This window comes from Furipterus horrens, unplaced genomic scaffold, assembly GCF_987537825.1.
Source record: "Furipterus horrens unplaced genomic scaffold, mFurHor1.1.pri manual_scaffold_5, whole genome shotgun sequence".
In the NCBI taxonomy this organism is placed as follows: Eukaryota; Metazoa; Chordata; class Mammalia; order Chiroptera; family Furipteridae; genus Furipterus; species Furipterus horrens.
In genome coordinates, this window is record NW_028327175.1 from 27,863,871 (window position 1) to 27,883,743 (window position 19,873).

Sequence of the window (19,873 nt, forward strand, 5' to 3'; positions counted from 1 at the left end):
AGGGAGTTTAGTATCCAGACGATGATGTACTTTTACATATCTCAGTGCAAAATACAATTCTTTTAGATAATATGAAAACATTTCTCCTAACTCTGGGTTTTCATAAGTCTTGGAACACCAATAACATTGATTAGTATGGTGGCCACTGCGCAGAGAACCAACAAGCCAAACCATTTCCGAGCTCTCAGGAAAACTATCCAAGATGCATGTATTTCCTTACACTCAGTGCTCTGCTGGTTCTTATGCTGTGTATGAGCTACATATAAGGAATGCAAGTAAAGGATCTTGGATGCTCACTCCTGTTCAGCGGACCAACAGATTATCCAGTTTCCTTCGTGACCACAGCTGCCCTTTGAGCAAGCACGAGACCCTAGGCCCGTCTTTCCCAGGGAAGACCCAAATTCAGCCGAAGATGCTTTCCTGGCCAGTCTTCCATGCACCTGCCAGGGAGTAAAGAGCATCTTCGTTCTGCTGGTCAAGTTTCCAATGAAGAAAAAGAACAGCCATTTTTAAACTGCCTGTGCTCCTCCCTACTCCTTAGTTTCCAAAAAGACAGTCTTACTCAAATAAATCATTTTACTGCTGGAAATGATTTGCCTCTACGGTTCTTACAGGAACACAGTGAAGAGCAATCATTAAATAAAACCCACCCATTCAGACGCACTGGTCACATTCAATTTACTTTACCAGAAAAACTCACACAATGTATGTATGTTGTTAATGACAAGTTGTAATTGGTGCCAAGGTTTTTAAAAGCATTCTTTTGACATTAAAATGTGTTCTTCTTTGTATTAATGGCATGTCTTCTGAGTTTTCTATTTGAGGTTTCTTAAATTTTCTTCTTTGAAACAAAGAAATCGGCAAGTCCTATCATGCCATTCTTTCTAGATTCTCTAAAATGGAAGCAGATAAAGACACTTATTAGTAATTTTTCACAACACAATACAAATTTTATGAAACAATGTGATTTGGTATAATTTAATTTAAATATAATTTAAATTCAATATAATTTAAAAGTTTTACCTTAAAATTATTTATGGTCTCCAATCAGTAATTCTTACCTCAAAAATTACAGTATCCTATATTTTTGTACAAAATGAGCATTTATTTCTAAGTGAAAAAAATCAGTACTATATTTAAAGGTTTTTCTTTATTGACAACTCAAATTTTAGTCACTAGTTAACAAAGGTACCCTTTTATTTAAAAAGTTGGTCCAGTGAAATTCAAAGAACTGTCTTAAGGCTATGAAACTTGGGCAGTGATAATAGTATCTTAATTTTTCTCTTTATCTACAGATATTTTTAATTCTTACAAGATGGTAAACATGAGTAAACTTCTACTGTCAACATCAGTAGACATGCTGTAAAAATACTGAACTATAACAATGTTGCTTTTCAACGTCAGTCGGGAAAATGAGACCAGTCTTCAGGGCTCATATTTTAAAAGTAAAAGGGACACAAGTTAGGAGTGGTTCTAGACCGTATTTTACTGTAAAAGCAACCGTCTCTTACAGGCCCAGGGGAAGCACATTGTGCCACAGCCTCGGGTGGCTGCTTAGAGAACAGTGGGACGTTGGAGAACGACGCCTGTCACCCCAACCACTGGCCACCCTTCTCCTCAAGCTGCGGGAGAATGAAGGCCAACCAGAGCTCATGCCCACTGCTGGGGAAGAACCATTACTCAAGTGATGAAAGAAAATCACGAAGTGAACTTTTCCTTGGACTTTCACCTCAGGTAGAGTCGGTGGCTTGAGAACAAACTTTACCATGAACACACCAGGCCAGGGTCCTTCTGGCAACAGGCAGCTGCGCTAACCTTCAGCAGCTTCCGAGCCTCCCCTGCTAAGTCCTGGCAATGCTACCCCAGTCACCCCCCTGAGCCCGGGCATCTCCTCAGCAGTGCTCCTGGGCTTCCAGCCCCGCCAGGAGCAAGGAGGAAACTGGTGGTGCCCCAGGGGCACAGTGGGGCCAGCTCTCTGCGAGGGGGGGGCCTGTCCCCCACCACTTGAGTGGAAGGAAGCAGGCAGAGGTGATGGACCCCAAGTCACATGGGGGAGGCTGGGAGTTCTGGTGGTAGGATGACGCCAGTCCCTTTCCTGTGGCTTGTCCATGGTGAAAGGAGGGCCCTGTGCTCCAGGCTGTGTCTGCTGAAGGCCTGGGGGTGGCCCAGGAAGGTGGGAGTGGCTGTGGGACAGGTGTGGGGTGAGGGGACTTGCAGGGACTAAGGGAACGGTGGCTGCAGAGCTTGAAGAGACTGTGTGAGCCAAGATGGAGATCCGAGAGGGCAGTGTTGGGCCCCTCACAGCCTGCTCGTGTCAGGAGTGACGTGAAGCGGAAGAAGTAACTGAGGAGCCACAAAGGAGGGCTCACAAAACTGGTGGCTGACAGACTGGAAGGAAGACAGTGGACTGCAGAGTGTGGAGGCACTATCACGTGGCAAGGGCCTCAGAGGGGATGCAGTTTTGAAGGAGGGAGGAGAGGAAATGGTTTGGAAGGGACACGGAGCGAGGGATGCAGGGGCAGCCAGGGTTCTGTCAAGCAGGAAGTGAGGCAGGAGTTGGCCCAGGAGTTGGCATCCCAGACGTGGAAGGTCAGGGAGAGTGGGAGGGGACAAGCATCTTCGGCAGTGATAGCACACCCACCGAGTGGGGCTCCTCAGGGGCCTGAGGGTATGTGTATCCTCCTAGTCCAGCCCCCATCCCTGGGCTCTCTGGTCCTCATAGCCCTCAAGCCCGCCTGCTGTCTGGGTATCTGTGTATCTACTATCCCCAGGACTGCAGCTCCACGGGGCCCAGGGTGATCTGCTCCATGCACTGCCTCCCTGGCACAGAGCAGGTGCTCCGTGAACATGTGCTGGGGACAGACAGCTCCAGGTGGAAGGTGTGAGCTTGGGGACAGCCCTTCACACAGGTGCTTGCGGGCAGTGGCCCAGGCGGTGCTGGAAGGCCTTGGAGCACAGTCTCTGCCCCTCCCTCCCTTCCTCCCTCCATCCTGAAGCCTGTGGGTGCCTGCTCTGTCCTGCCTCGCCTAGTGCACCCTCCCGTGTAAGCTCCAGGCTTCCTGGACTTAAGCCCATGAGAGGCATCACCACCACCCTCAGGGAACCTCTTCTGTGGAGCCACAGACCCCCGGCGCAGGGGTAGGGGGTTGTCACCGCTGCCCCACCTGGCCCCCACTCTGCTCTTCCTCTGAATACCCCCCACCAGCTGTTACAATATGGGGCACACAGTCAGCACCCAATACATGTTTAAGGAACAGAGGATGAAGTTGTGCCAATGGGCCCAATCATACCCTCTACCTGCAGTAATCCATTTCTGTGTGTTTTGTCACTGAGAAATGAATTCTTTTCAATATGCTATAGTTTTAAACCACCTGATATACTATACTAAGAATCAAGATACATTTAGCCCTGGCTGGTGTGGCTCAGTGACTTTAGTGTGGGCCTGCGAACAGAAAGGTCCCCATTCTGTGCACATGCCTGGGTTGCGGGCCAGGTCCCCAGGTGGGGGTGTGCAAGAAGCAACCGACTGATGTATCTCTTGCACATCAATGTTTCTCTCCCTCCCTTTCTCCCTTCCTTCCCCTCCTCTAAAAATACATAAATGGAATCTTTAAAAAAAATTTTCTAAAAAAGAATCAAGGTACATTTAGATAAACTTTCCTTAAAGACGGGACAAATTTTCTCCCTCTAGAGTTTGAAGAGAGCTAAGCCCCAGACTGCCCAAACCCCATGGGAAGAAAGCTGCCTCCTACCGTAGCTTCCTTAGCATGACTTGGTGACATCTTAGCGTGGGCACCTTTCCCTCCCAGCAAGATGAAGTGGGACCAAAATATCAGAGATAAGAGGCGAGCGAGGGGAAGATGTCTAACGATCAATATGCCAATATGCCCGCACTCCAGGGAGTGCTATACTTACATGCTTTCCTTTAGAGAGATGAGATAGACCTCCGTTTCTGCAACAGGGATATCCGAGTCCAGTCCTGACAGGTAACGGTAGACATAGGAGAAAGTCTCAAAAGGGATGCGTGCAGGTCCCCCCTCCGGGTCTTTGGTCACGATCTCACACAGGTGCTGCATTGCAGTATTCAGGGACTAGAAACATCACAAACAGGGAGGGGTGGGGGACAATAACTGCTTGGATTTGCCAAATCCAATGATATTTTACAGAAATTCTCCCAAAGTACATTATGCTCTTGATCTAAGAAGTAGGTGTATGTATACTTGGCATAAAGAAACAAAAGAGGAAAGGTTTCATCAAGAGGCAACTGGTCTGAAAAATTTTAAGCCACCGATTTAATATTAAAATAGGAATAACTCTTAAAGTGGGAACATAACCCTGGCTGGTGTGGCTCAGTGGATTGAGTGCTGGCCTGCAAACCGAAAGGTCAACCAGTTCGATTTCCAGTCAGGACCTATGCCTGGGTTGCAAGCCAGGTCCCCAGCTGGGGGTGTGGGAGACACACTGATGTTTCTCTCCCTCTCTTTCTCCCTTTTTTCCCTTCTCTCTAAAAATAAATTAAAAAAATCTTTTTTTAAAAAGCAGGAACATTGATCTCCTTAAAGATACACTTCCTCCCACACCCCTGTTCACGTCCATAGGTGATGCATATACTATATGTTGTCTAACCCCTTCAACTCTTTCAGCCGGTCCCACCCTCCCTGTCCACCTTTTACAGCTACCAGTCTGTTCCTTGTTTCTGTACCTCTGATTCTATTTTGTTCGTTGGTTTATTTTGTTCCTTAGATTCATTGCCTGGCTTATTTCATTTAGCATGGTAAGTCTCTAGTTCCATCCATGCTGTCACAAAAGGTCTGCAAGAAGAGCTGCAGTATCATCATCATCATCATCTCTGTTCTTCAAAATCTTCTTCATCTTCCTCATCTGTTAGAGGATCACCTGCGTCGAGGTTCAGAAGTTGGCTGCACTGCTGTTGTCATCCTTTACGAATGGCCAACTTCTGGTTCAGCAGCGTCTGGAGATCACAGACACCGTAACGACTCTTGACTCCCAGAATCCTTACATCTTTGTTTCTTAAAGATGGGTTAAAGCTGGGTCAATGATTGTATAAAAGGGAGTAAGGAACTTCCTTTCATTTTGGGATGTTCTATTCTGTAGCTTCATGTACATATAAATAATTATCCCATAAAACAGAGTTACTCCTGGAGGGGGGAAACCACATGTATCATGGACTTGATGCTGCCTTGCTGATGACTTGATGCTCATGACAGCATGAGTGATAACTCTGTATAAGAGGAGAATTTGTGATAGAGGTACTACAAGAACTACCACTCCAAAAGCAAAACCAAAGACTCAATTATTTTTGAATAAACCTAAGTCATCTTGATTAATGCTAGCATCTCGCAGAAAAAATGGTCCACCTCCCAGCGCCCATTTCTTGGCTACTTCAAAGTCAAGGAGCAAACAATTAAGGCACTGCCAAGACCACAGAGCAGGCTGTGAGCACCATCTTCTGGCAAAGCTGAGGGTGCATTATCACTGTGTAGTGAAGAGGTTGACAGACAGCAGCACAGTGGTAACAGGCCATTACAGCCAAGAGAAGACATTCTGTGACTCCTAAGTCAAGGGCAAAAAAATACTATTGGAGCACATACCCTCGGTATAGAATAGACTTTTTTGGACCCCACTGATGTCCCTAGCATTTGGGGGACCCTGCTAGTTATGTAACAGAGGTCCAAAAAAGACAAATTGGGTAAGAAGAAATACATGGGAGTAGAGAGTTGGGTATCTAGGTAAGATACAAGAATGATGGTTGTGCTTGCTACCAGAGTCACAATAAGAAGGTGAAGACAGTCACAGAAGTAATGCACTCCAACTAGGGCTGACAAGAAAGCCCCGGGAGGACAGCGTCTACTCCCGAACATCCATTGCCTGTTTCCACTGTTCTTCATGAAGGCTGAGGGATAAAAACCATGGTAACATAAATAATGCCAGCCTTAGACAGAACTAAAAATCTCTGAAGTCTGTCAGAGGTATTCAAATCTCACTTATTTGCATGGTTTCTCTCATTTGGAACATCTCTTAATATTTCCCGTGTTCAGTGTCCAAAGCCTCTCCATATGTAACCATATCCAAAGTGGTTCTAAAAGTAATATGTTAAACTTAATCACATTGAATCTTAAATCATTCAAAAGGCTGAAGATGCTATGATACCTACGGTCCTACGTATTTTAATAAATTCATAGTTGATTATATATAAATATTACATATCTATTTTATATATGTATGTGTGTATATATATATATATATATATATATATATATATATATGATACATCTCTTACGCCAATGCAGAACCCTCCAGCCCCTTTGGTCTCACAACATACCTAAGGACAAAGAACACTGTTACCAATCAGAGGTGTCACCTGTGCAGGGTGGGGGCTGGCAGGGTCCTACTGACGCCCACCTGCCCACGGAACTCCATGCAGGGCCTGCCCTTGCTCTGGGCCTTGTCTCAGTCCCAAAGCACCATGCCTCCCTGCCCTGGGCACTGTGCACGCCTCGCTCACGCTCTCGCCCTCTGCCTGCACGAGTCTCCCTCGTCCCAGCCTGGCAACACCCACGACTTTCAGCCCAGACACCCAACTCCAAGGACGCCTTCCACGCTGCACCACTAAGCTTCCAGGGCATGTGACCCGTCCCACCTGCCCTTCAAGCCATTCATGCCATGTGGGCATGAGGAGACTCATTCAGGGTGGGGGAGCCATCCCCTGTCAAAGAGGAGGTCAAGTTCCCAGGATTTTGTGAGATGATGTGTCACCTGTTTGTAGGCTGAAATCGGCTATGGAGGGAGCAGTTCTCCAACAGCCATGGGCAAACACTGCAAATGAGGGCCTTCCTCCCAGGGAGCTCCTGAGGGCCAGCCCCAGGGGAGCTTCGGGTGCAGGAAAGTCAGTGCACCTGCCTGACTGGGACAGTGACTGTGTTGGGAGAGCACCCTGACCTCCTCAGGGACAGAAGGCTGGAGCCAGGTCTTCCTCCCTCCCTTTCTGCCTTTCTTTTTTAACCCTTTAAGTGCCATGAGTAATTCAAAAAAATTATATCAATATATAACCTGAGGTACAAAAAGAAAGAACAAAACATAAAATACAAATTATTCCATTGTTATTTACGTGTGTAGCCACCGAAAAAAGTCACTGGGAGCGACACAGGCACTTGTGGGAAAATTTGTCAGCATCACTCATAGCGACGTTGGCACTCAAAGGGTTAAGCAACACACTTGTTATCAGGCAGTTTCTGGGGGTCACAGTGTGGACGCAGTGTAGCTGATCCCCGGTCAGACTCAGTCTATGTGCGCCAGGGCTTGGTTTTCCTGGAGAGGGTCCAGTGCTGCTAGAACCACCAGCAGCCTCAGCGGAGGTGTTGGCAGAACCCATTTCCTGTGGCTGTAAACCTGCCTGGCTTCACTTCTTGCTGGGATGGCTGGCAGCTGCCCTTAGCTCCTAAAGGCGACCTGTAGGTGCTGGACATGGGACCCTCTCACAACACGGCAGCTTGTTGCTCCAGTGCTCCAGGAGCTCCACCAGCTTCTCACAGTATGCAGGTGAGAAAGGTCACCTTGTGCTTCCGGCAGGGGGAGGAAAGGAGGCAGGACAGAAATGAGGTTCTTGCATGGGGCATCTCCCTTCCTCCTCACAGTAACCATGTGAGATGAGGACAGTGGGGCCCAGAGAGGCTAAGTTATTTGCCCAAGGTAAACCAGCCGGGAGCAGAGGCAGGCAGTGCTGATCACCACATCCCCCTCACTAACAGCCCACTGGGCTGGCTCAGGGAGGGAAGGACAGGGACAGACACGCAGCCACATGCTAGATTCCAGGCATTGGGCTGCAAGAGGTGGCAGCCTGAGCAGAAGAGACGCCCGCACGGACACCTGGGACTCCGGCCTGTGACGGAACGCTGGTGGAGAGCAGTCCTGACGATGCTCCCTTAGAAGAGCTACTTGCTTTCTGTACTTCGCTAAGGAACCACAAAACCATCCTCTAAAAGGCTGTGCTGCAGAGAGGACTTGGTAAAATTGAATACATTTCTTGCTTGAAACTTTGCAAAGACATATTGTTGTGCTGGATATTGCTTTTACATCTGACACGAGTGCGGGAGCCCAGCAAAGATGACGGGGAACAACAGCTGGCGTGGAGCAGGCAGAGGAGGTCCATGTGACAGGAGGTTCAAACGCATCCGAGGAAGAGGTATTTAAGGAAAAAAATACAACAAAACAATCCAGCATCCCTGTCTTCTGCAAAGGCACGATGACATTACCGGTGTTAACGTTTCTGACAGTAAGATTTGCAATAATTTTTACATCCAAAAGAATTCATAAAGCAACTTGCGTGGTTTTGTACGGAGAGTTGCTTCTTATAAACAGATTTCTCAACTCCAAAGGGCGGTAGGTGGTCAGGCTTCTTGCTCACGGCCTCGGCAGGTGGCCCCCTGCTAACCTCCTGCTGCTGCCGGTTCACTCCCAGCCACCTAAAACTTCCCGGGGGAGGGGGTGACCGACACGCTCACTTTGTTCTTAGCCAAGCGCTCTGGCCTAAGCTGTCATCTGAAATTCAAGTGCAGACGTGTGAGAAACACAGGCGTGGAGGTACCTGCAGTTCCTGAGCCGCTTCCATGTGCCAGCTCTGTGGAATTTTTCAATTTCAGAATTTTAGCTGCTATCGTGACGACACACAGAACCACCTCACACAACCCCCAAAGTGTCCCTTTTAACAAGCGTGGAAATAAAAATGAGAACAATATCTTTACTGACCCCTTTAGATAAAATAAGAACAAAGAAAGTCCTTGCTCCCTGAGGTGCGGCCTGACTATGCTCAGAAGACAGACGGATTTAATGTCAGTGGTATTAACCCCAAGCCTCATTTTTAGAAAGCCCGCAAGCCTTTTCATTGTTTTCTTATCCTCAGAGGATTTCTCATTTAAAACACAGTTCTGGCGCTTATGGCAGGTGAGGTTGGGAGACGCACATTCTCCAAGGGGCTGGAACACGGTCCCAGGATGAAGCTAACATGCTCGGGCTGGACACTGCCCTTGGCATTGTCCAGGAAAGGGATGGAGGGATCACCATGTCCAGCACCTACTGTCATGTGTGGGTCAGACGTGAGCCCAATGACCGCAGCAGGAACCCCACCTTTCCTCTTCCCCAAGAGGGAGTGACTTGGGCCCGGCAATCAGGTAAGTGGTACTGAGGACAGGTGAACCCAGAAACCCAAAAATAGCCCCTCCCTCCGGGGGAGCAGTTACCAAACACGGCTGGGCTGGAGGCCCTCCCTTATGGAGGGCAGCTGCATCCAGAACAGGCGCTAGAGGCCGGCTGGGGAAACCTGAAGGGAAGGCAGTAAGCAAGCCAGGACGCCGCCTCCACCACTGGGACAGGGGCCACCATCAATGTTCTTAAACATTAAAGTGGTGGATGAAAATTTTTTGTTTGATTTTTTTAAGCACAGGGATCATTTTTGGAGCATCAAAAAACTACGAACAACAATAACAACAACAACAAAAAAATACAGAGAAAGAAAAGAAATTGTGAACTAAGCCCCCATTCCCTGCACACACTGACTGACTGAGAAAGTCCATAATGACACTATATGGCCACCGACGGTGCTGCAGAAACGTGAAGATACAGGTCATGACGTATAGGTGTGACCATTTCACCAGGTCAGCACACCAGGCACTGGGGAAGAGGACAGGAATCGCTGCCACACCTGGCCTTCCAGGGGCAGCCCACCAGGCTCCTGCCCCCACCTGCAGCTTTCGAAGCAATAGCCAGAGCACAGCTCAGCACTTCAAGGAGACAACAGGATGTCAGCTCCAAGGGCGCAGGGGTGTTGGCCTCTCTTGTTCACTCTGGACTCTTCAGCACCCAGAGCAGGGCCCAGCACAAAGCAGTGCTCCATACACATTTGTGAAGGCATGAAGGAATGGGTTCCAGTCTTTGCAGAAAACTTAAACTTGACTCATCTGACTAGAGTGATTGTTAAAGAGAAATTCTAGAGCATGAAGAAAGTATCTGACATGAGCCAGGTAGATGAGATGACATGGATGCAGCAGCAGGAATAGCATCCACCCCGTGGACACTATTACCACAGAGACTAGATTCCAACTTTACAGAAATCCTACATGAAAAAAGAGGCAGTAATCCATTCTACATTACTCCTCATCTTGCTTCACTTCTTCATTTCCTCCTTTTGGAAGTTGTTTTTTTTTAGTAAAAAGATAAATGCTAAAACACCAAATCACCAAGAATCATCCTCTGGAAGTCACCACTTCAAGTTAGTGCACCTCTAAGCTACCCCGTCAACATGGATAGACAGTGGCGTCAATAAGGCAGATCTCTGCATCCGCACCTGAGCCTGGCTCCCAGGGCCTCCCTGCCCCAGCAGCCCCTGCCACCCCTGCTGCCCATGGCTGTTTGAACTCATGTTCTGCACTGTGTGGGGCAGGGCAGGCCCACACACCCACCCCAAGTCTTTTACACTTGAACTTCATCCCTGAGGGCCGGCAGAGGCCATGGCTTCCCACAGCAGGAAGGGGCTCTAGGAGAGCAGTAGGGCAAGGGCCAACAGTGAACAGAGCCACCGGGATGCCTTACTTAGGGGACAGAGCTGGACCCCACATAACTTATTACAGGAAGAAAAGAGAGGCTTGCATGCTGCTTTCCGCATCCCTGCCCAGATATGCAGCTCAGAAGGTAAAATAAAGCTCCATCCTTGACAAGATGTCTCCATCTAGTGTCACACACGACACATGGATCAGAGACCTATCTTCCAAAACAGAGTCCTTGTGGTTTTAAATCTGGTGCCTCATTTTCACGACTAGGGAGATAGAAATTAAAAAGATGGACCCCAACATATGAAATATGTTGCTTTCTCATCACAACTAAGTTTAGGGGCACAAACCATAAACATTAATTCCAACATTCAATATTAATTTTATATTACTAAAATCTTGCTTTCAAAGTTCCAGAGAAACTTGAAATTTTCTCCAATACTTTCTTGTCTTTGTCCTTCTCTATCACACCCCACTGAGATACTACTCCCCTGGTGACACCTGATTCTATCTTTCCTACTTGGTCAGCCAATGCCCAGCATTTGGCACAATTAGCCCAGGGCCGACCGCCCTCTCTGTGACTGACCGGGAACACTGCCTCTTGGCAGTTACACAACAAAACTGAGCCACATTAGGCAGCCACCAGCCCAACACCTGCCCTGGCTGGGCTTTCAGGGTTTCTTGTTGGGGCCATTAATAGGCAGTAAATTGCAGTGTGTTCCCACAGTGGTATCACACAGCAGAGGAAATGATCTACAGCAATCTGTAATGACACAGCGGAATAAATGTAGAAATCTAATTGGGAATAAAAAAGTACCAGAAGATTACTAACAACATAATTATCTTTTCATAAATATAAAAGCAACTACAATTAAATAAGGTATTTCTCGGGGTATATACAAGGTCTGTCCATAAAGTATCCAACCATGTAATATGAAAAATACATTTATTGAAGATAGAAGAAACATTGTACATAGGACAATGATGCTTCACGTCCCTTTCAAAGTAGGCACCTTGGCCTCACAGAGTTCTCCCAATCACCATCAGCTGTTCTGTCGTATTTTCCTGAATCTCACTGAAAGTCTGAAATCTCTGCCCTTTCTAAAGTGATTTTAGTTTTGGGAAAAGCCAGAAGTCACAGGGTGCCAAATCTGGGCTGTAGTGGGGCTGAGCCACCTGGGTGATTTGATGTTTCACCAAAAAACGACATAAGACGTGATGCATGAGAGAGTGCTTTGTCGTGATGAAGCTGCCAGTCACCAGTTACCGATAGCTGCAGCCTTCTGAATCATCTGAATAGTTTCTGCGGAGGAATGTTCAGGTGTAATGCAAAATTTGATGCAGATTCACTGCTCTACTCACTCAGTCATTTTGAATGTGACATGCTCAGTCCGCAGCATCTACTGCTCCCACTGACCAGTACAGTGAAGTCATCATTGTTCACACATGAGCATTCCGGTCCACTCTCATTGGCTGCCAGGTTACACTGATGTTGCACAAACCATTCTTGTTATATTAACAATGGCTGGACTTTTTCCAGACAGACCTCGTATATGCAATAAAAGGGACATGTAAAATTCAGGAGAGCCTGGCTTCGGGTGGGTTATTGTCAGTGTTAGTGATCATTTCAGATAGTATTACATAAAGTAATTTTTAAAAATTAAAACTGAATCAAAGAGGCTCATACATGGACCCAAGATGAGTGTGTAGCACCATGAAATGAGGGATATGAATTATCCAGTTATGTACTCTGGGGGCCAAAGATCGAAGAGAGAGGGGGTAAAAAAATTGCTCATCTCTGCAGTAAAGGAATTCTCTTTTTCCCAATCTCCTTTCTTCAGAGCTTAAATTGGTGACTCTCCCTTCATGCAATCCAAACGCTTGAGCTGGAGAGATTCTAGACTTCCAAAGGGAGCCCTGCCACTATCCACCCAGCTCCAAGCTCTCCCCCTAACCCTGACCTCCTAAGGCTCACAAACCAACCCCCTCAGAAACAGCAGGGTCACCTGGGTCTTCACTCCTAAGTCCTGGGTTACACTTCAACATCAACTGTGTCTTTATTTTCAGTTACTAAAAATAGATTTTTAACTAAAGTATAAAATAATTCCATGCTTCTCTCCATAGATTAGGAAAAGAGGTATTACCTTTGCCAAATAATCCACAGTTTAATAAAAAGTCAATGCATTCTCTTCTAAAACCTAAATACATTTAATGGGATCCATATATTTCATCTACTGTTGATATCAGGGACAACACGCTAACCAACTGAGCCACCTGGCCAAGGCTACTGTTAACATCTTTTAAATTGAAGTATTCATAAGTATTTAAGTTCTGTAAATTAAAATAACCATAATCCTGAAAATACATTAGGTATCTGAAAAACAGTGCTTTTCTGAGACAGTTACGAAAGGAATGTGTTTCCTTCAGTCGCTGAAACACCTAAGCTATTTTTCAGCCAGGCCTATGATTACACAGAATTATCAATATGCTGTTTCTAGGTACGTACCCCACCAAGCATGCTACATCCAAGCGCTAAAAATTTTATCCACTCCATTTTCTGTTCACAAGGATCCAATTGCAAGACAGCTTTGAATTTTTCAACTGGAAGGCACAGATTTTTCCATTTCTGCTCAAGGTCAGCTAATTCCACATATTGCTTGTGGCTACACTGTAAAACACAATACAATTTATATGAGTTTTAAAACCCATGAAATAATATAATGCTATGAATATTTGAATATATCCCAAGTACCCAGCCCCACACGGGGACAGGTGAACTCTCAATTCATGACCCAGTTAGCCCTGGGGAGGGAAGGCTAGGGTGTGTGCAGTGGGAGAGGCCCACGTGTGGGGAGTGGGAGTCAGGGCAGCGATCTTGACAACAATTTACTTCTTAACTAAGGACTGTGAAGCAAATATGGCATGGTATTATAACTTAATAATATTAACGGGCATGCTGCTATTGGATACGTGACCCTCTATTATGTATCTGAAATACTTCACAATAAAAAATTAACTTCAATAGATCTGGCTGGTGTGGATCAGTGGATTGAGCACTGGCCTGAGAACCAAAGGGTTGCCGGTTCAATTCCCAGTCAGGGCACATGCCTGGGTTGCCGGACAGGTCCCCAGTTGAGGGCATGCAAAAGGCAACCACACATTGATGTTTCTCTCCCTCCCCTTATCCCTCCCTTCCCCTAAGAATAATAATTAAAATCTTTAAAAAAATTAACTTCAATAAATAAAAATATTTAAAATCCAACCCCATAAACATGGTAACAGTTACATGGGAGAAACCTTAAAACTGAAAAGAAATTATTACCTTCTACTATTTTAAAACAATCTATAAAAATGGGTAACTTTTGTGATCAGCTAGCACTATTCTGTGTGAAAAGCCAGAATGTCTTTTCCCAAGCTACCCCCTCTCAATGGATATCCATCTTCCCTTACTTCAAAATCTATAATGAGCACTATGTTGTACACCTGAAACTAACATAATATCGTACGTCAACTCTAATTTAAAAATAAAAAATTATTTTTAAAAATGTATAGTGGGGGCTACTCACTTTAAAAATTAAGGTTATATCATTGGTGTCATTTTTAGCAACACGACCCAACCAGTATGAGCGCTGAGCCTCCAAGCTGGCGTTCATATTAACTCGTTTCTCTGAAAGGAAGCTGGTGGGTTGTCAGGGCAGGGCAGGGCTGGAAACAGCCACCCAAGGGCAACCGTCCTTCAGATGACCATTTCAGCGTATACACAGCTTTCATAGACACATATTCCAAAACAGGATTTGCAACCCCCACGTCTAAAATGTCATAATTTCACACTTTTAGACTTATTTTAGTCCAGCAGCATCTAAGTATCTTAATTTGGTATTTAAAAGAAATTACATTTCACTTTTCTACAATCTAATCACGAATAGCTATTTTGGGTTCTCTCAACTAGAGAAGGGCACTGAATGCAACAGATTCCTCTCTGAATGAAACACAAAGATTTATCGCGAGAAGCGACTTGCGAGGATGATAGTGGTGGTGGTTCCTGTCAGGCATTAAGGGGGCGGCCGGGCTTTCTCTCAAGTTCAGCTGACTGATAATACAAACCCTCTTATACCTGCTTGTGCAAAACTTTAAGCATTCCTTGAGTCAGGCCGGTGTCTGTTTTCTGAGTGGCCACGGGCATTTCGATTCTGTCCTTTACAGGAAGTGGATCCCCTCTTGACAAAGCTGTAAAATACCTAACAACAACAGACATCTCTGAAGACTCACCCATACACAGAAAGCAACTTAATTAATCAGTGCACTTTCTTAAACAACCGGGAGCCCAGCAGTGATCAGGGAGGAGAGCTTTAGAGGTCGAAGGCTCAGATCAGTCCCCACACCTCCACGCAGCTCTCCTCCTTAACCCTCTCTGCTGCCTCAGTGTCTCTGTCTGCAAAACCCGGATAATGACAGTCCCTGTCCTAGGGCTCTCAGGAGTGCTGAGCGCACACACACACACACGCTGTGTTGTTCTTATCCAGCAAATATCATGAGTGGCCTGCAGTGTGATCGGAGGAGGTGGAAGATGGGAGTCACAGTATCCAAAGGCAATGTCATTATCCAGTCACTCCATTTCACCAGCTGAGATTTGGTCCTCCCTTTTTATTGGGCCTTGATATTTCTCCAGGGGCTTGAGCGCAGCCATCTCTGCCTATTCAACTCTAAGGCATGCAGATCAGGGAAACCCTCTGTCTGCGCCACTGAGAATGGGCTGTGCCACTATGCTAAGCCAGAGGCTGCCCCTCCCCCACTCTTCACTGTTCCTTCCTGCCTGGTTCTGGTTTTTTGTTTTATTTTTTAGTATTTTTCCCCTTAATCGGTACTTTCTGGGCCCCTAGATATTGCTGCTTATATGGGGGACAAGAAGGGACACAGAAATGTTTTGGGAACACACCCAGCCTCTGGCTGGTGGGGAGGGGGAGGAGTGCCAGGCAGGTACTTCTCAAAACTCACTCCCCTTTGGGCCAGTGTGCCAGAGGTGGCCACAGGTAATAATTTAAAAGATATGAATAATTAGAAACATCTCTGAATATGTAACAAAATGTAGACAAAAACATATTTGATAAGCTAAAATGAATTTTATATCTCATCCCCTTTCTCTCCACCCTTCAAATTCAACTTTGCTTTCATGCTTTTAAAACAACTCCAATCATACCTTGCTTATTTAATGGTTTGAGGGAGAGTCAAAACAAAGGCAGCAGTGAGTTAGACAAATGTGGACCTTACGATCTAAAGGGCCAGGCTGAAGGATGAGCACTTAGTTTTGTTCCTTATTAAGGTTTTCACCTACCTCATGGACTCTATTCTTCATAGCCTACCAAATCCATCCCCACACTTGACATAGAGCCAGGAGAACAGTGGTTCTCAATGGGAGGCAATTTGGGTCCTTCTCCTTTCCAAGAAGGCACTGACAATTTCCAGGGATATTTTTTTGTCGGCACAGGTGGCATTAGATGGTATTACTGCCATCTAGTGGGCGCACACTAGGATGCTGCCACGGATCCTACACCCACACCTCTCTAACCCTCAAAATTGTGTCCACCAAAGTCAAATAAGCCCAGACTGAGAAAGTCTGCTGCATTAGTGGCAAGACCAGCTTGTGTTAGACTCTGCTAGTTCCCTGGAGATGTGTGAGCAAAAGTAGCCTTTTAGTACTCAACCAATTCTGGTTTCTGTCCTATTGCATGTTTCACAACCATTCGATGACACAATAAGGCACAACAGACTAGCTGTGACATCACAGCTAGTACCCAGGCTGGCAGCCAAGGCTGTCCTACCTCTGCCGCTGGAAAATCTCATTTGAAAAGAATGGTAACCTGAATGTCTACTTGAGTCCTCCATAGCAGAGTTACTTCCATATGCACCCTGCTTTTCTGCTGTTTTTATTTTTTTATTTTGTTCTTCTTGACATAAGCCCCTTTGTTCGTAAGCTGTGTCCTCTATACCAATATCTGCCTATGAAATCTTTCAAAGACCAATTCACCTTCTCCGGAAAAACATCCTAACACATTCTGTTCTGAGAGAGCTGGAATACATCCAAGTCCCTTACACACACATTGCTTAATGAATAATGCTTGCCTTTTCTCCTAAACTCTGAAATTGTTCTTGAAATTAGTTACATGGAACATTCAGAAAGTTCTCAATTAAGCCTTTTAAAGTGAAGCTTAAAATATTAGTTGTCTCTAAAGTGTTACCAAATAAAACTTAATGTTCCAAGAAAAATGATTAAATCTTAGAATGTTGAAGAGTACAAATATGTTTTATGAGTCCTGACTATCTTTTACTTAGGCTTGAATAATGGTTAAAACCAGAGGCCATGACTTTTTGTGGGACAAGAACCTTGAGAGACTATTTCAGGAGCAATTGACAGAACTGTTTGTCAGAAAGCAAAGCTCCAGATACACAAGTAGGAGCCTTGCATGGGAGGTTCAGTAAAAGCCCCGAAGATAGGGAGGTCCTAATCGTGGAACCTATGGGTCTCATTTTGCATGGTAAAAGGGACTCTGCCTATTATGTAAGGATTTTGAGATGAAAATATTATACTGAATTATCTGGATGGGTCCTAAATGCAATCACATGTGTCCTTAGAAGAAGGAGACTTGAAGATGCCACACTACTTACTGGCTTTAAAGATGGAGGAAGGGGTCATGAGCCAAAGAAGCCAAGGAATGAAGCTCTAGTACAGCGGTTCTCAACCTGTGGGTTGCGATCCCTTTGGGGGTCGAATGACCCTTTCACAGGGGTCGCCTAAGACCATCAGAAAACACATATATAATTACATATTGTTTTTGTGATTAATCACTATGCTTTATGTTCAATTTGTAACAATGAAAATACACCCTGCATATCAGATATTTATATTACAATTCATAACAGTAGCAAAATTACAGTTATGAAGTAGCGACGAAAATAATTTTATGGTTAGGGGTCATCACAACATGAGAAACTGTATTAAAGGGTCATGGCATTAGGAAGGTTGAGAACCACTGCTCTAGTAGCTGGAGAATCCAAAAGATGGATGCTCCCTTCAACCTCCAGACAGTGCAACGCCTTGCCAACATCGTGACTTTAGCCTGGTGAAACTGATTTTGAACTTTGGGCCACTAGACCCGTAAGAGAATAAATGTGTTGTTTTAAGCCACCACATTGTGTGGGATTTTGTACAACAGTCATAGGAAACTAATTCACCTTGGTTATATAGTTTAGAGGTCAGCAAAATTTGACATGCTACTTAATAAAACATTTTGGTTGCATTTATACTGATTGTTATGGTCATAAAATTGAGCTTCTAAATCTGTTTACTGAAGAAGGGAAAAGAGCTTTCCTGTAAAATAAAAGGGTTTATTTTAATGGTTCTAAGTTCTGTTGACTTGTAACTTTGAAATTAGGAATGACTGTTTCTGGGAATAGTTAGGAAATTTGCCACAAAAAAAGAAAACTGTGAAGACTCATTTACTAAGCTGGGCAAGAGTTCCACCTTATCACAGCCTTGGGCTGAGAACCCCAATATGACTTCAGTCCTTCTGGTTCAGCCAGTACCTAGCCTTAAGAGGATTCCCTAAGGAGGAACATGGCCATAAGATTCCCCCTTGTAAAAATCACTTTACAAATAAAATAAAGGTTCTGATTGGCTGGTGTGGCTCAGTGGATTGAGCACTGACCTGGGAACCAAAGGGTCACGGGTATGATTCCCAGTCAGGGCACATGCCAGGTCTCCAGCCAGGTCCCCACGTGGGGACGCAGGCAGGAGAAGCAACCATACATTGATGTTTCTCTCCCTCTCGCCCTCCCTCCCAGTCTCTCCACAAATAATTAATTTAATTTAATAAGGGTCTGTAATAGTTTTCTAACACAAAGCAGCAACTTTACACCCGAAGCAAATGCTTTCTAAATTTTAGTATCTCTGCATAAATACCACTCTCCAACAATGGAGTTGTTATTACTCTGGAGATAAGTCAGCATTGTTCAGTAATCTCTGGTCCTGTGGTCAATAAACCACGATGCTTCCTAGATAGATACTTAAGTGTAGGTACCACCAATGATGAAGTGAAGTCTTGCCTATATTCATAAATGTCCTGGGCGCTGGACCACCGCTCCAGGAAAGAGGATTCACTGGCGCGCCTGGGCACGGGGACCGTGGGCTCTTCCAGGCGCTGATCTCGGGCGCTTACCCCGCGGACCACTGCAGAAGGTCGGCGGGCTGGGTGCGGATCGCTGCCTTGGTGAACTGCTTCAGGATGTCTGGTAGTTCCGGGGGGATATGGATCTGCTGCGCGCAGAACATGGTGTCGGGAAGCGGCATTGCTCTCCAAAGACCAGGATAAGGCTGGAAAGATCAAGGTGTGCTAAGGAGAGGAAAAGGCGGTGAGTAATCCGGAGGCCCGGCTGCCCGTCCGCCCTTCCTCAGGTTTGGGACCGGTCTGGGGTACGGGATTTGGGGCAGGACCGGAGTCCGGGATCCCGGGTTTGGGGTTGGCCAAGAGGCCAGTTTCGTGGGGCCCGCACCGCCTGCAGGACCTCTTACCCGCTCCTCCTCGGGCTCCAGGGAAAATGAGGGTCAACTGCCCCCTCCAGAAGCCCAGACCCAGCTGCTCAGGAGCGCAAGCTTGCCCTATTGTTTCGCTTCAGTATCCAGGCAACCTGACCGCGTGCGCATGCCTCACCCCGGGCGCTGCGCACGCGCACGTGCACACGCCTCAGGCCGAGGGTGCGTTTCCGCCAATTGACGTCAAGGAAGCAATGTGTGTGCGCAGGCAGTCTGGCTTCGGACCATCTGCAAAAGGTGACTGTTCCACCTAGGGAAGAACCTTTTGTTCGCTTTCCGACTGCGGACTGAGAGCAGCAAATTCACAAAGCCCCCCCCCCCCCATCCGCCCCCTTCGCCTTGCTCTAGCAACATAAAGGTTAGGGATCGGGCGACCTGGGTTCTCCTATGTTGGAAGCCATTCAAGTAACGAGGGCTGATCCGTGCAGGCAGCGTTAAGCCTCGCTGAAGGAATCTGACCTCTACCTTAACCGCCTCCTTCGTTCTGCGCCTGCCCTGGAAGCTTGTCCAAAAGACGTCTACGCCTCGACGCCTTGAAGCGCTTGCTGTTCCCATCGCCCAGTTGGTTCCCCTTAGAGAGCTCATTCTTCAGATCTCAGTTTATAAGCCAGAGTTTAGACAGTGGGACGTTTCCAGCCATAAGAAGAGTCTTTTTAACTTGTTTTCTTAAGGCAGGGTGGTTGAGCCAATCTGATTGGGTGTAGGAGAAAATAAGCTACCTCTG

General features: G+C 46.1%; 1 protein-coding gene across 1 annotated transcript; it reads right to left on the reverse strand.

Moving 5' to 3' along the window:
• Positions 1-710: 710 nt before the first annotated feature.
• Positions 711-19,276, reverse strand: ROPN1L (rhophilin associated tail protein 1 like). The gene is made up of 6 exons (XM_090276228.1): positions 19,129-19,276; positions 18,776-18,949; positions 14,677-14,800; positions 13,069-13,230; positions 3,916-4,091; positions 711-893 (listed from the first exon to the last, which is right to left on the reverse strand). The coding sequence occupies exons 2-6, from the start codon at positions 18,904-18,906 to the stop codon at positions 830-832; spliced, it is 657 nt and encodes a 218-aa protein (XP_090132354.1). The 5' UTR covers positions 18,907-18,949; positions 19,129-19,276; the 3' UTR covers positions 711-829.
• Positions 19,277-19,873: the final 597 nt, after the last annotated feature.

Excerpts from the sequence above, each read along its gene's own strand:
- ROPN1L (XM_090276228.1), bottom strand. The coding sequence starts at position 18,906 with ATGCCGCTTCCCGACACCATGTTCTGCGCGCAGCAGATCCATATCCCC. Across the intron at positions 13,231-14,676 it reads TTAAAGTTTTGCACAAGCAG|TGTAGCCACAAGCAATATGT; the intron begins GTATAAGAGGGT and ends TGTGTTTTACAG. Across the intron at positions 894-3,915 it reads ATCTCTCTAAAGGAAAGCAT|AGAATCTAGAAAGAATGGCA; the intron begins GTAAGTATAGCA and ends CTTCCATTTTAG.